Here is a 15374-nt window from a genome sequence, read left to right on the forward strand (position 1 = left end):
ACTAAATCTTAATTGATCATGGTGGATGATTTTTTTAATGTATTAAATGTATTATTTAATGTATTTAATGTATTAAATAGATTTCGTTTGCTAATATTTTATTAAGAATTTTTGCATGCATGTCCATCAGGAATATTGGCCTGTAGTTCTCTTCTTTTTTTTAAAAAAAGATTTTATTTTATTTTATTTGACAGAGAGAGATCACAGGTAGGTAGAGAGGCTGGCAGAGAGAGAGAGAGGGAAGCAGGCTCCCCGCTGAGCCGAGAGCCTGATGTGGGACTCGATCCCAGGACTCTGAGATCATGACCTGAGCCGAAGGCAGTGGCTTAACCCACTGAGCCACCCAGTTCTCTTCTTTAATGGAGTCTTTATCTGGTTTTGGCATGAGGGTAATGCTGGCCTCACAGAATGAGATAAAAAATTCTCCTTCCTATTCTATTTTTTGGAATAGTTTGGGTAGAATAGGTATTAACTCTTTTTAAAATGTTTGGCAGAATTTGCTTTGAAGCCCTCTGACCCTGGACTTTGTTGGGAGTTTTTGATTGTGGATTCAATTTCTTTACTGGTTATTGGTCTGTTCAAGTTTTCTATTTCTTCCTGTGTCAGTTTTGGTAGTTTCTATGTTTCTAGGAATTTATCCATCTCTTTCAGGTTGTCCAATTTGTTGGCATGTGGTTTTTCATGATATTCTCTTATAATTGTTTATATTTCTGTGGTGGTGGTTGTTATTTATTCTCTCTTATTTGTGATTTTTTTTTTTTCATTTGGGTCCTTTTGTTTTTGCTAAGGCTAGAAGTTTTTCAATTTTATTATTTTTTTTTAAAGAACCTACTTCCGGTTTCATTGATCTGTTGTATTGCTTTTTTAGTTTCTTTATCATTTATTTTCTTTAATGTTTATTATTTCCTTGTTTCTCCTGACTTTGGACTTCATTTGTTGTTCTTTTCTAGCTCTTTAAGGTATAAGTTTAGGCTATTTATTTGAGATTTTTCTTGCTTCTTGAGTAAGGCCTGTATTACTATATACTTGCCTCTTAAGACAGCTTTTGCTGCATCCCAAAGGTTTTGGACCATCATATTTTAATTTTCACTTGTTTCCATGTACTTTTAAAAAAAAATATTTTCTTTGATTTCCTAGTTGAGTCATCCATTGTTTAGTAACATATTGTTTAACCTCCATGTATTTGTGGTCTTTCCAAATATTTTCTTATGGTTGACTTGTAGTTCCATAGCATTGTGGTTAGGAAAGGTACGTGGTATGATTTCAGTATTTCTGTGTTTGTTAGGGACTGATTTGTGACCCACTATGTGACCTATTCTGGAGAATGTCAAGCCCCACATCAGGCTCCACGCTCAATGTGGAGTCTGCTTGAGATTTTCTTTCTCCCTAAATAAATAAATAAAATCTTTTTTTTTTTTTTAATGGAGAAGTTTTCTCTGAGAGAATATGGAACATGATGGGCATTCCTGGGAACAGACAAACTTAAGTAAATATGTACACAGAAAATCCCAATGTGTCTAGAAACAGAATAGTCTGCTTTGGTCAAAACATATGGTTCTTACAGGAAAGAGTATGAGATAAGGCAGGAAAAGTAATATGTGAAAAAGGGTTTGGATAAGTTAGAGTACTAGACTAAGATTTTTAAAAAGATTTTATTTATTTATTTGACAGACAAGTGGGCATAGAGGCAGGCAGAGAGAGAGAGAGAGAGAGAGAGAGAGAGAGAGAGGAGGAAGCAGGCTCCCCGCTGAGCAGAGAGCCTGATGCGGGGCTTGATCCCAGGACCCCAGGATCATGACCTAAGCCAAACACAGAGGCTTTTAACCTAACCCACTGAGCCACCCAGGCGCCCCTAGACTAAGAAATTTTGACCCACCTCTGAAGTCATCTGAAAACTAAAAGTGTGAAGCAACAGGAATAAAAGGTGTATTTCAGGAAGATTTAGTGATGGATAAATGGGGTTGTGGCAAAATAACACAATAAGAAGCTCTTGAAGTAATCCAGGGTAGCAGCAATATTTAGACCTCATTTAGGCAGAATCAGGAGGCAGAAGCACTATGGAGGGCCAAAACGTTGTGGAGCCTCATGCTGGGCTCTGTTTGGTGGCCTCTAAGTAGTGCACCCTTTGAGAACGCCATCCCGCAACAAGGAAGTCTCAGATGTTCTTGTGGCCCTGGTGACTAGTACCACTTATTGCCACTGAACATAGTTGGAACAGAAAATTGGAACATGGCAACAAACCCTTCAGGACAAGATTTCAAAACAAAAACAGAGCTTCAATCTTGGCAGAAATGGGCAATGAAGAAAGAAAGTTACTAGTGTAACCAATCTTCAACCAGATCATCCTGGAGCTAGTAATGCCCTCTCTTAATAAGGACTTTCAGGGGCACCTAGGTGGCTCAGTCAGTTAAGCATCTGACTCTTGATTTCAGCTGAGGTCATGATCACAGGGTCATGAGATGGAGCCCAGTGTGGGGCTTGCTTAAGATTCCCTTTCTCCCTTTCCCTTTGTCCTTCTCCCACCCATGCTTGTGTGTGCACATGCTCTTCCTCTGGAAAAAAAAAAAAAGACTTCCAGGTCATGTGAGCAGTAGCATATAACATTCCAGCAAAAAGTGAGTTTGCAGCATGCATGCACACATTCATCTGGATGCTTCATAACTCAGGATTCTGCATTTGGGAATCATGTTCTTCCGCTTTTACCTCTCCCTGACCTAGAATTAAGGAAATATTTGTAATGAAAGTGATTTCAATATCAAATGCACAAACTACTGTCATCCAGATACTATCATTCAGAACTGAATTCAGTGACTTCCAGAATTTTATTGAACATTTATAATTTTTGCTTATTTAATAGAAGGGTATGTGTAAGTCAAAACAGAAAAGGAGGGTCGCCAGGATGATGTAAGCTTTGGAAGTGGTATTATCTGAGTGACTGATTATGTTACTTATGGCTGTAAATTTTTTGTAATATAGCTTGATTTTTTTTACTCTAAATCAGCGTCTGATTTGGATGGTCACATAATTCACTCCTGCACCCCCCAACTAGTTGGGCTAATATGTCCACAATAGACTTTCAAGAACCATTTATAGTACTTAAATCTAAACAAATGAGGATTTTTAAAAAATGTGAACCAGTAGGCTTAAGTAAGTTATATTAATATTTATTGTTTATAGAACAGGTATCAATGTACCTTTTGAGTTTATAGTCAACATGCCATCTTGAAATACTGTTTAACTCACAACTAGCTCCCCTCTTCTCCATTTTAAAAGGAAATCTAAGTTAAGACTAAGACTACCAATCAGTCTTAAATATTTTTATAAAGCTACACCACTATAAGTTATATGACTAAATGGTATTAATGACAATTAGTTTTGAGAAATGTAGTTTTGAAAATTCGACATGCTTTTATTTAGTGTTACTACATAAATGGTATGCTTCTGTGTTTTTATTGTCAATTTTTTGCTAATTGAAAACATATACAAGTTAGATAAAACTCATTTAGGCAGGTATCAAAACTGGAAAACAATATGGGTGTAATTATTTAATTTGCACTTGGAAACAAAAGAATGAAACATTCAAGAAAATTTGCTCTGTGAAGTAAAATTAAAAAGGATAAAACACCTCAAACTTGATTAAAGGACTGCTCTAAGTCTGACAAATGAGCACCAACATTTATCTAATGAAATAAATTTGTTATGAAATAAGGATCCAAGTTAAATTGGAGGTTGTAAAAACAGGTAGATATCCATAAAATGTGGAGCTTAGAAAGGATGGAAAGAATAAAGAGATAAGAATGACAAACTTTTGGAACAGAGTTTATAAATTCTGATGAAAAGAGAAATTCAGAATACCTCCTCCATGCAAAATTCACTTAATACAAATGATTCTTCTTCAAAGATTCCCTAAACCTTCTATTATTGTATTTTTTCAGAAGTATATGAATTAGTTGCTTATATCCCTTGATTCCTAAAAACAAACAAATAATGCTTCTAAGTTTTTCTTCCGCTAGTAAATACTTGAGATCTTGGATTCCTAAGAGGGACCAAGAGTTCTCTTAACAGAAACCTAAGAAAATGGAGTAACCTGAACTCTGAGCAAATATTTTAAAATATTTTAGTGTTCCTGCCGTGATTCACTTTATTGTCAGATTTTTATTTTAAAACTGTAAGAAAATGTGTTTTCAAGGCATAAGGAGACCACAGTAATGGTCACACTAAAGATTTAGAAGTTAAGTTTCTTACTGCTTTCAGTAAGCATGAGAATTGTGGTCCTGTGCTTTAACGAAACTGAAGGGAAAAAAATCAGAGGTTAAAATAAACAACACTTATTAATAGAAAGTTAGTATTTGTAGTCCGTACTTACTATTTGGCCACATGATGTCGCTCTTTACCGCGAAATTTTCTCATTCAAGACAAGACTAAGTCATCCGTTTTCATACTGGAAAGACGACTCATTCTGTTTCTCTAAGCCGACGAACAATGGCGAGCGCTTCAGGATAGTAAGGAAGAGATGAGAAGATTCCTCCAGATTTTGAGACACGTTACGATTTGAATGAAAAAAAAAAAAAACAATTAATTTGAAATGGTGTACTCGAATCGAGGCGACCGGGAGCACCGGCATCGACTGCTGTTTTTTATAATTCTCACAGTCTGGGAGACTGGAAGCAGCCAGGTCCACTACTCGGTCCTGGAGGAGGCTAAACACGGCACCTTCGTGGGTCGCATCGCCCAGGACTTGGGGCTGGAGCTGACGGAGCTCATACCACGCCTGTTCCGGGTGGCGTCCAAAGGCCACCGGGACCTTCTGGAGGTAAATCTGCAGAATGGCATTTTGTTTGTGAATTCTCGGATCGATCGGGAGGAGCTGTGCGGGCGGAGCGCGGAGTGTAGCATCCACCTGGAGGTGATCGTGGACAGGCCGCTGCAGGTCTTCCATGTGGAGGTGGAGGTGAAGGACATTAACGACAACGCGCCTGTGTTCCCCCAGACACAAAAGAATCTGTTTATAGCAGAATCCAGGATGCTAGACTCTCGGTTTCCACTAGAGGACGCTTCGGATGCAGATATCGAGGAGAACGCTCTGTTGACTTACAGACTGAGCCCGAACGAGTTTTTCTCTCTGGACGTACCAACAAATGACGCACAGGTAAAACCTCTTGGACTTGTATTACGGAAACCTTTAGACAGGGAACAATCTCCGGAACTTCATTTATTGCTCACGGCCACTGATAGAGGCAAACCTGAGCTGACTGGCTCCGTTCAGTTACTCATCAAAGTGATGGACGCCAATGACAACGCCCCCGCTTTCGATAAAACACTCTATGCCGTGAAATTACCAGAAAATATTCCCAATGGAACTTTGGTAATTAAACTTAACGCCTCAGATTTGGATGAAGGCTCGAATGCTGATATTATTTACTCATTCTCTAGTGATGTTTCCCCAGATATAAAATCTAAGTTCTACATTGATGCCATAAACGGAGAAATTGTAGCAATAGGACATATCGATTTTGAAGAAAGTAAAACCTACAAACTTCGAATAGAAGCGATCGATAAAGGCTCCCTACCACTAGCTGGTCACTGTACAGTTCATGTGCAAGTTTTGGACGCTAATGATAATGCTCCTGAGTTGACTGTTACTTCCCTGTCTCTCCCTATCTCAGAGAATGCTCAGCCGGGCACAGTCATCACCTTGATTAATGTGTCTGACCGAGATTCTGGAGCTAATGGGGAGGTGACCTGCTCACTAACACCCCACGTCCCCTTCAAGCTGGTGTCCACCTTCAAGAACTACTATTCGCTGGTGCTGGACAGCGCCTTGGACCGCGAGAGCGTGTCCAACTATGAGCTGGTGGTGACAGCACGGGACGGAGGATCGCCTCCGCTCTCCGCCACCGCCAGCGTGTCCGTGGAAGTGGCGGACGTGAACGACAACGCGCCGGCGTTCGCGCAGCCCGAGTACACGGTGTTCGTGAAGGAGAACAACCCGCCCGGCTGCCACATCTTCACGGTGTCGGCGCGGGACGCGGACGCGCAGGAGAACGCGCGGGTGTCCTACTCGCTGGTGGAGCGGCGCGTGGGCGAGCGCGCGCTGTCGAGCTACGTGTCGGTGCACGCGGAGAGCGGCAAGGTGTACGCGCTGCAGCCGCTGGACCACGAGGAGCTGGAGCTGCTGCAGTTCCAAGTGAGCGCGCGCGACGCGGGGGTGCCGCCGCTGGGCAGCAACGTGACGCTGCAGGTGTTCGTGCTGGACGAGAACGACAACGCGCCGGCGCTGCTGCCGCGGCCCGGCGCGGGCGGTGGGGGCGGCGCGCTGAGCGAGCTGGTGTCGCGGTCGGTGGGCGCGGGCCACGTGGTGGCGAAGGTGCGCGCGGTGGACGCGGATTCCGGCTACAACGCGTGGCTGTCGTTCGAGCTGCAGCCGGCGGCGGGGGGCGCGCGCAGCCCGTTCCGCGTGGCGCTGTACACGGGCGAGATCAGCACGACGCGCCCCCTGGACGAGGCGGACCCGCCGCGCCAGCGCCTGCTGGTGCTGGTCAAGGACCACGGCGAGCCGGCGCTGACGGCCACGGCCACCGTGCTGCTGTCGCTGGTGGAGAGCGGCCAGGCGCCAAAGGCGTCGTCGCGGGTGTTGGCGGGCGCCGCTGGCGCCGAGACGGCGCTGGTGGACGTCAACGTGTACCTGATCGTCGCCATCTGCGCGGTGTCCAGCCTGCTGGTGCTCACGCTGCTGCTGTACACGGCGCTGCGGTGCTCGGCTCCGCCCAGGGAGGGCGCGTGCGGGCCTGGGAAGCCCACGCTCGTGTGCTCCAGCGCGGTGGGGAGCTGGTCGTACTCGCAGCAGAGGCGGCAGAGGGTGTGCTCTGGGGAGGGCGCTCCCAAGACCGACCTCATGGCCTTCAGTCCCAGTCTTCCTCCGTGTCCTGGGTCTCTAAATGCAACGGAAGATTCAGAAGCTTCTTTGGAGTCCTCTGGAAAGGTGGGTTACTCAAATATTTTATTCACTATATATTTATTTTCGAAGTGTGAAAAACATTCTTATTTGCAGACGGGTCTCTTGAATAGTTTTTACTCATTCTAGAGATCTGCGAATATTTTATTTATTATTCAGAAGTTGAATACTTTAAGTTTATACCTGCCTTTTGTATTTTGACTTCCAAATACGAATCATTAAAAGCCATTCATTGATTACTATTTAGTGGGTGCTGGAATCAATTTCATTTAAAACCTGTCATGGGAATCATATTGAATTCCTAAAGCGGTGCTGCCACTGCACCTGAAAATTATTCGGTGAAAAGTAACTTAATTGCTACACATTAAGTATACTTCAACACCAGTCCATCATTTATTCATTTCTTTAAAAAGAAAATCTTATATATTTATTTGAAAGAGACCGCGTGCGCGAACACGAGAGAGAGGAGGGCAGAGGGAGATGGAGGATTAGACTCTGTGCCGAGCTGGGATGTGGTGGCTGGATCCCAGGAATCTGGGATCCTGACTGGAGCAGAAGGCATAGCCTTAAATGCTTAACTGACAGAGTCATCCAGATGCCTCTCATTTCTAAAGTTTGCATGATACTTTAGTATATAATCTATTGTTTAAAAGAAACCCAAAGTGGCAATATATAACTGTACTTTTCTACCTTTCTCTGGTTGGATACTAAAGGCATGGTTGGCCAGCACTACTCAGTGTTTATTATTTCAATGAATAAATTTCAGTATACCCTAGAAAACACTTACTTTACCTTAGGAATCTAATTCTGACAACAAATGCTAGAAATATAACTTTCATTTCAACTTTTGTAAAATATGTTTCTATATACTTGGTTGAGAATATTGTGGTATATTGATTGAGAATCTCGTTTACATTTAGAACATTTCTTGAAATTCATCTTTTATCTGATATTGGAGAAAATACTTCCTTGAGGTACTTTCTTTTTTCAAAAGACTTTTTACTTTTTACTGAAATTTTTGTTAGTATACATACATGTTTGTGCATTACAGATATATGTATATTCTAAACTTTTGGGACGCCTGGGTGGCTCAGTTGGTTGGACAACTGCCTTCGGCTCAGGTCATGATCCCAGAGTCCTGGGATCGAGTCCCGCATCGGGCTCCCGGCTCCATGGGTAGTCTGCTTCTCCCTCTGACCTTCTCCTCGCTCATGCTCTCTCTCCCTGTCTCTCTCTCAAATAAATAAATAAAATCTTAAAAAAAAAATAAACTTTGAATTCTCTTGAAATTTAGTCTATAACTTTAAAAAGTTACTCCTATCAGGGGAGATGATGATTTACTTTTTCTCTCAATATTCTGAAAGACAGAAATCTGGAGATGGTAAATTGCACCTTTAAACTCATTACATATTAAATTTATATTTCCTGAATTGTGGCATGTGACTTTCAGATTGGTGGTTCTTCATACTGTGTTTAGTCCAAGTTTTTGTTTTCTAATTTATATTTTAGAAACTTCATTTGTACTTATGTTGAGTTTTGTTACATGACTTATTTTTCTATTCCAGTATTTTTTTATTGTGTTAGATTTTTAACAAGATATTCCTAATTGAAAACTCAGGAGAGCAAAATCAGTAGCTTTGAGAATAGAGTTACAATAAAACCATGAAAGTGCAAGTAAAAATCACTTAAATAATATGTTTCAATATTTCTTTTCCCTTTTAGAGGACATGTTTGGCATATGTTACAAAGCAGTTTATTTTCTCTTCATTATACATATACATATATATGATTTATTTATTTGTTTATTTAAAAGATTTATTTATTTGTCAGAGAGAGAGCACACACACACACACAAGCAGGAGGAGCAGCAGGCAGAGGGAGAGGCAGACTCCCTATGAAGCAGGGAGCAGGATGCCGGACTCCATCCAAGGATCCTAGGATCATGACCTGAGCGGAAGGCAGAAGGCAGACACCTAACAACTGAGCCACCCAGGCGCCCCTTTTGCACTGTATTTCTTTCATAACTTGAGTATTCTCTGAGCTCCTGTAATCAATCCTGTCCATGTCTGTCAGCATAATTCACCTTAAATCAAATATATTTGTCCTTGTACTTTTCATGTGCAAGAGCAACTGAATCAGAATTTGAATGGACTTTAACTTAAGATCAGTCTAAAGAAGTAGAAAAGTATAAAAACAATTTATTAGAATAGATGAATCAATTAATTAAATGAATTGGGCCCAGGTATTTGATTATATGTTATGTGGATTATGTGGATTGAGGAGTGCTAGAAATTTAACCACCCTGCCCCACTCCTTTAGTCTCTTAGAGCTAGTATGATTTATTATTTACTAGGTCTTCTATAATTATACATTTTATTCTTTATTATTGATGGCTGTATTGATATAATTGGTAATTTTGTCCTTAATATTTGTTTTCTCCTGATTATGGGCGATCGTCATATGCAAATTTTCAGAAGATCAGTGAACATCTAGCAAGGAATTTATTTACCTTTTACATCATCAGGAAGCATGAGCACACTGTAATCTCTTTTATAAGGCACAACATCATTAAAGTAAATAAATTAACCTTTGGATAAGACCAAAGTTCCTATTATTAAGTTTTCCCTTCTTGGGAAAAGAGAATTTTCTCTTTTTTTTCAGTAGTGTAGATATATAAAAGAGAATTTCAGTTGCTGAATATTAGGTTCCAAGAACTTTGAGAAACAAAATATTTTTACTTCAGGTAGTGATGAAGAGCTTTATTGACACTGATAAAACTATTAGATAATTCCAAAATTGTAATGGGGTCCTTGAAAAGATTAAATATAACAAAGATGAAAGCACTTGTCTCTGCAAGTGGAAATCACACACTTTTGAATTATTTTATTTAGAATCACAATTAAGGTTATTTTTGCCCATGTAAGATGCATATCAGAAAGTGAAACTTCTCCCTGTGTAACTGATTTCTCACTAAAAGTACTTTTCTGTTTTCCTAAAGACCGGAACCACCAATCAGCCTGTGCAGTAGTAACTGTGAAGGCCTTGCACAGTTATAATATTCTACAGGTAATAATTTTTTTTAACCAAAAAGCTTATTGTGGTCTTAACACAATGTGAAAATAAATGTGGCTAAATTGAGGCCTGAGAATATTGCCATTTATGAACCACTCACTCCCCTTAAGGTACAATCCTAGGCATATAATATATCATAATTCATACAACCACCATATTATTATTGTATGAATGTTATAAAACTGAAAAGAGACAGAGAGGTAAAATTATTTTCCCCAGGTCACACAACTAGTAAGTTTAAGAATAGGAATCAGAATGGAGGCATTTCTGATGTTAAAGCCAGTGATCTCTCAACGAACTAGTGATGACTGAAATTTAGGGGTTTTAAACAACTTAGAGAATTGATTCTTCAGATTAGTGTCTACTAAGTTTTATTTAATCTCAGATAATGACAAAGAGAAGTGAATTGAGTATCAAAACTTGAAAATATTTGGGGCTCCTGTCTTCAGCTCAGGTCATGATCTTAGTGTTCTGGGATCAAGTCCCTCATGAGGTTCCTGGCTCAATGGGGAGTCAGCTTCTCCCTCTCCCTCTGCTCCTCCCCGCCACTCGTTCTGTCTCTCAAATAAATCAGATCTTAAAAAAACTGGAATTGGTCTAAAATTGTCGTCCAGTAAAATACTAATACACTCAGTATATACAAATATTAAGACTATTTTCCAAAATAGCTAATGATAATCATTGCTGGGGAAGAAATTGCTTCTCTGAGGTTCTCCACTCAGGAAACCCTGCATACTCAGGAGTATGCAGTAATTATTGTTATATACAAAGGAGACATCATGTGAACTTTTGGAGATCTGTAGAGATACAAATCCATCAAAATACAATGAAAAGCGATGACTGAAAGACAGGTTAAAAGCACGGAATTGTACTTACACATTCAGCCACCGGATGTCGCTGTCTTCCACGAAATGTTTTTTAGAACAAAGGCATAATCTTGTTTCTCAAGGATAGAAAGGAGCTACGTTCTCAGATCTCAGCCATTTATGATAAAATTAGATGTAAGAAGTCGAATAGGATAATTTAGAGAACATGTTTCTTCTAGACCGCTGGTTCATCAATTTGTAAATCGGCAGAGAGACAGGATGTTGGTCTACACACCCAGCAACCAAAGAGCTTTGCGCCTCCTCTTGCTTCTGCTTCCCGCAGCCTGGAAGGCGGGGAGCGGCCAGCTCCACTATTCCGTCCCGGAGGAGGCCAAACACGGCACCTTCGTGGGCCGCATCGCTCAGGATTTGGGGCTGGAGCTGACAGAGCTCGTACCGCGCCTTTTCCGCGTGGCGTCCACGGGTCACGGGGACCTTCTAGAGGTAAATCTGCAGAATGGCGTTTTGTTTGTGAATTCTCGGATTGACCGGGAGGAGCTGTGCGGGCGGAGCGCGGAGTGCAGCATCCACCTGGAGGTGATCGTGGACAGGCCGCTGCAGGTTTTCCATGTGGAGGTGGAGGTGAAGGACATTAACGACAATGCGCCGGTCTTCTCCGTCTCAGAACAAAAGCTTTTAATACCCGAATCTCGACTGCTTGACTCTCGATTTCCGCTAGAAGGCGCATCTGATGCGGATGTTGGAGAGAATGCAGTGCTTACCTATAGACTTAGTCCAAATGAGTTTTTCATTCTTGATATTATAAACAAAAAAGACAAAGGCAAATCCCCAGTGCTTGTTCTAGAAAAAATGCTGGATCGTGAAGAAAATCCTCAGCTTCAGTTGTTATTAACCGCAACGGATGGAGGTAAACCGGAGTATACTGGATCTGTTACTTTGCTGATCTTGGTGTTGGATGCCAACGATAATGCGCCTGTATTTGACCGATCCGTTTATGAAGTTAAGATGTATGAAAATTCAGCGAACCAAACGTTAGTAATATGGCTAAATGCGTCTGATGCAGATGAAGGAATAAACAAGGAAATGATATATTCATTTAGCACTTTGGTTCCACCCAGCGTAAGGAGGAAATTTCTAATGAACGAAAAAACGGGAGAAATAAGAGTAAATGATGCAATTGACTTTGAGGACAGTAACACTTATGAAATTCATGTAGATGTTACAGATAAAGGAAACCCACCTATGGTTGGTCACTGCACCGTACTAGTGGAAGTTCTGGATGAAAATGATAATTCACCTACGGTAATTATCACTTCTCTGTCACTCCCGGTGCGAGAAGATGCTCAGGTGGGAACTGTCATCGCCCTTATCAGCGTGTCCGATCGTGACTCTGGTGCCAATGGGCAGGTGACCTGCTCATTAACACCCCGTGTCCCCTTCAAGCTGGTGTCCACCTTCAAGAACTACTATTCGCTGGTGCTGGACAGCGCCTTGGACCGCGAGAGCGTGTCCAACTATGAGCTGGTGGTGACAGCACGGGACGGAGGATCGCCTCCGCTCTCCGCCACCGCCAGCGTGTCCGTGGAAGTGGCGGACGTGAACGACAACGCGCCGGCGTTCGCGCAGCCCGAGTACACGGTGTTCGTGAAGGAGAACAACCCGCCCGGCTGCCACATCTTCACGGTGTCGGCGCGGGACGCGGACGCGCAGGAGAACGCGCGGGTGTCCTACTCGCTGGTGGAGCGGCGCGTGGGCGAGCGCGCGCTGTCGAGCTACGTGTCGGTGCACGCGGAGAGCGGCAAGGTGTACGCGCTGCAGCCGCTGGACCACGAGGAGCTGGAGCTGCTGCAGTTCCAAGTGAGCGCGCGCGACGCGGGGGTGCCGCCGCTGGGCAACAACGTGACGCTGCAGGTGTTCGTGCTGGACGAGAACGACAACGCGCCGGCGCTGCTGCCGCGGCCCGGCGCGGGCGGCGGGGGCGGCGCGCTGAGCGAGCTGGTGTCGCGGTCGGTGGGCGCGGGCCACGTGGTGGCGAAGGTGCGCGCGGTGGACGCGGATTCCGGCTACAACGCGTGGCTGTCGTTCGAGCTGCAGCCGGCGGCGGGGGGCGCGCGCAGCCCGTTCCGCGTGGCGCTGTACACGGGCGAGATCAGCACGACGCGCCCCCTGGACGAGGCGGACCCGCCGCGCCAGCGCCTGCTGGTGCTGGTCAAGGACCACGGCGAGCCGGCGCTGACGGCCACGGCCACCGTGCTGCTGTCGCTGGTGGAGAGCGGCCAGGCGCCAAAGGCGTCGTCGCGGGTGTTGGCGGGCGCCGCTGGCGCCGAGACGGCGCTGGTGGACGTCAACGTGTACCTGATCGTCGCCATCTGCGCGGTGTCCAGCCTGCTGGTGCTCACGCTGCTGCTGTACACGGCGCTGCGGTGCTCGGCTCCGCCCAGGGAGGGCGCGTGCGGGCCTGGGAAGCCCACGCTCGTGTGCTCCAGCGCGGTGGGGAGCTGGTCGTACTCGCAGCAGAGGCGGCAGAGGGTGTGCTCTGGGGAGGGCGCTCCCAAGACCGACCTCATGGCCTTCAGCCCCAGCCTTCCTCCTTGTCCAGTACAAGACGGAGAAATGGAAGAGCAGTCTATTGAAGGGGACTATTCTAGGAAGGTGGGTTATTACTTTTTTATTTCAATATGTTGTTTTGTGAATAATATTTTACTAACCGCTTTCCACCCTCATATATGTCTCAGAATATCTCCATCCTTTCTGATATAGCATATTTCCGTAAACCTCAAATATTTCTAGTAATATCTAATCTAACATAATTTATTTTAAAAGCTCATTGGGGGGGGGCATCTGCTGGCTCAGTGGTAGAGCATGTGACTCTTAAACTCGGGTTGTGAGTTCAAGACCCACGTTGGGCATGCAGCTTACTGTAGAAAATAAAGAAAGAAAAGTGAATTTTGTAATTTGTCTAGTGTATCCTGTGCAGCAAGTTTTTCTTGATACTTCAATTTTTAATTATTCAGCTTATTTTTAAGTATTTATATTTCCAATACAAATATTTGATGTAGTTTGTAGGTTTGGGTTTTTTTTTCATAAACTAGTGTCTTTTTTATTTTACAGGTATTTATGAGATTAGTACTTTATTTAACTAGTAATTTAATTTACTAATAGCTTAACTTTCAAATCTGAATTTTGAATCACCCTCTTACCTTTAAGACTGCTCTGATTGTTTGTCTTTAGGGTGGATATGTACGTTTTCCCTCTTATTAAAGTCCCCTGCACTTATAAAGAGTGCAGGGAGTGGGGCTCAGGTCATGATCCCAGGATCCTGGGATGGAACCCCATGGGGGGTGTCCCTACTCAGCGGGGAGCTGGCCTCTCCCTCTCCAGTTCCCACTATTTGTGCACACACACATACTCTCTCTCTCTCTCAAATACATAAGTAAGTAAAATCTTAAAAAAATATCTGAGGGTGTCTGGGTTGCTCAATTGGTTAAGTGTTGGACTCTCCATTAGGGTCAGGTCATGATCTTGGGGTCCTGGTATGGAGACTTGCTCAGACCTCCACACCTGTCAGGGGAGTCGGCTTGGGGACTTTCGTCCCTTTCTCTCTGCCTCTTCCCCCTTCTTGCTTGGGGTGTGCGCGAGAACACACAGGTGCTGTCTCAAATAAATCTTAAATATCTGTAGTGCAATATAGCTTATAATGCATACCATATCCTCAGTATTCAGTGTTCATATTTTATTTTTAATGGTACTCTATGTAGACTTGAAGTTCATTTATAAATATCCTAATCTATAAAATTTAGGGTTTTGAGCTTTTAAAATGTTTTTTCATTTTTATTTTGGTAGTGATGATATCTCTGCTGTGTGTACTATTCACTTCTTTGAGCGGAAGAAAATTTTTATAGTTCTGTTGTAAAATGAAAGAGTTTAATGAGCTGGTTATAATCTACACTCTTATCAGCATGAAATATTGCTTATTATGTTCAAGTCTAAGATTTTGCACTGTGACGAAAAAGTCATGATTATGTTTAATAATGGAGAACATTTGAAAATCCCTTCTAATTTTAAGGAGGTTGAAAATAATTACTTTAGTCCAAATTAATATGAGAAATTTGAAAAGAATGCTGAATTGTTCTATTAGAACGTTCTCTATTGATTTGAGATTGTAGGGTGCATTTAGTTTATAGTTTCTCTAGTCATCTTAAACAGAGTTGTGTTGGATGAGGTAGACTGTGAAATGCAAGACAATTAAAGTGCAGGGTGCCAACACTATCCTATTCAATATTCCTTTCTGAGACTAGTTGTTACCCGACACCTATGATTTCATTTTTGTTTATTTTACTAAATCATATTTTATGAAAAAATAGTAGTGCTAACTAGTTTATCATCTCAACTCTGGTCCTTAACAATACTTTTTCCTTTCTGTATGCAGGCTGAGTTTTTATTCTGTATGTGCTTCACAAATAGCTTCTAATAAAATGTGAAATCTCCTTTCAAGTTTAGGAACACCAAAAAGACAGTTG

At 42.7% G+C, this 15374-nt stretch overlaps 4 protein-coding genes across 4 annotated transcripts in view; all 4 read left to right on the forward strand.

Annotated features, from left to right (window-relative positions):
- The window catches only part of LOC131832160 (protocadherin alpha-1-like), a 157107-nt gene that overhangs the window by 40184 nt on the left and 101549 nt on the right, over window positions 1-15374 (forward strand).
- Window positions 1-15374, forward strand: part of LOC131832159 (protocadherin alpha-3-like) — a 149815-nt gene that overhangs the window by 32889 nt on the left and 101552 nt on the right.
- The window catches only part of LOC131832161 (protocadherin alpha-6-like), a 119504-nt gene that overhangs the window by 5801 nt on the left and 98329 nt on the right, over window positions 1-15374 (forward strand).
- The window catches only part of LOC131832162 (protocadherin alpha-7-like), a 109355-nt gene continuing 98329 nt past the window's right edge, over window positions 4349-15374 (forward strand). Inside the window, 2 exon segments of the mRNA XM_059174824.1 lie at window positions 4349-6859; window positions 6861-6982. Coding sequence (XP_059030807.1) covers window positions 4586-6859; window positions 6861-6938 — 2352 coding nt within the window. The 5' untranslated portion in view covers window positions 4349-4585 and the 3' untranslated portion in view covers window positions 6939-6982.

The sequence above is a fragment of the Mustela lutreola genome, chromosome 5 (genome assembly GCF_030435805.1).
Source record: "Mustela lutreola isolate mMusLut2 chromosome 5, mMusLut2.pri, whole genome shotgun sequence".
Taxonomy (NCBI): domain Eukaryota; kingdom Metazoa; phylum Chordata; class Mammalia; order Carnivora; family Mustelidae; genus Mustela; species Mustela lutreola.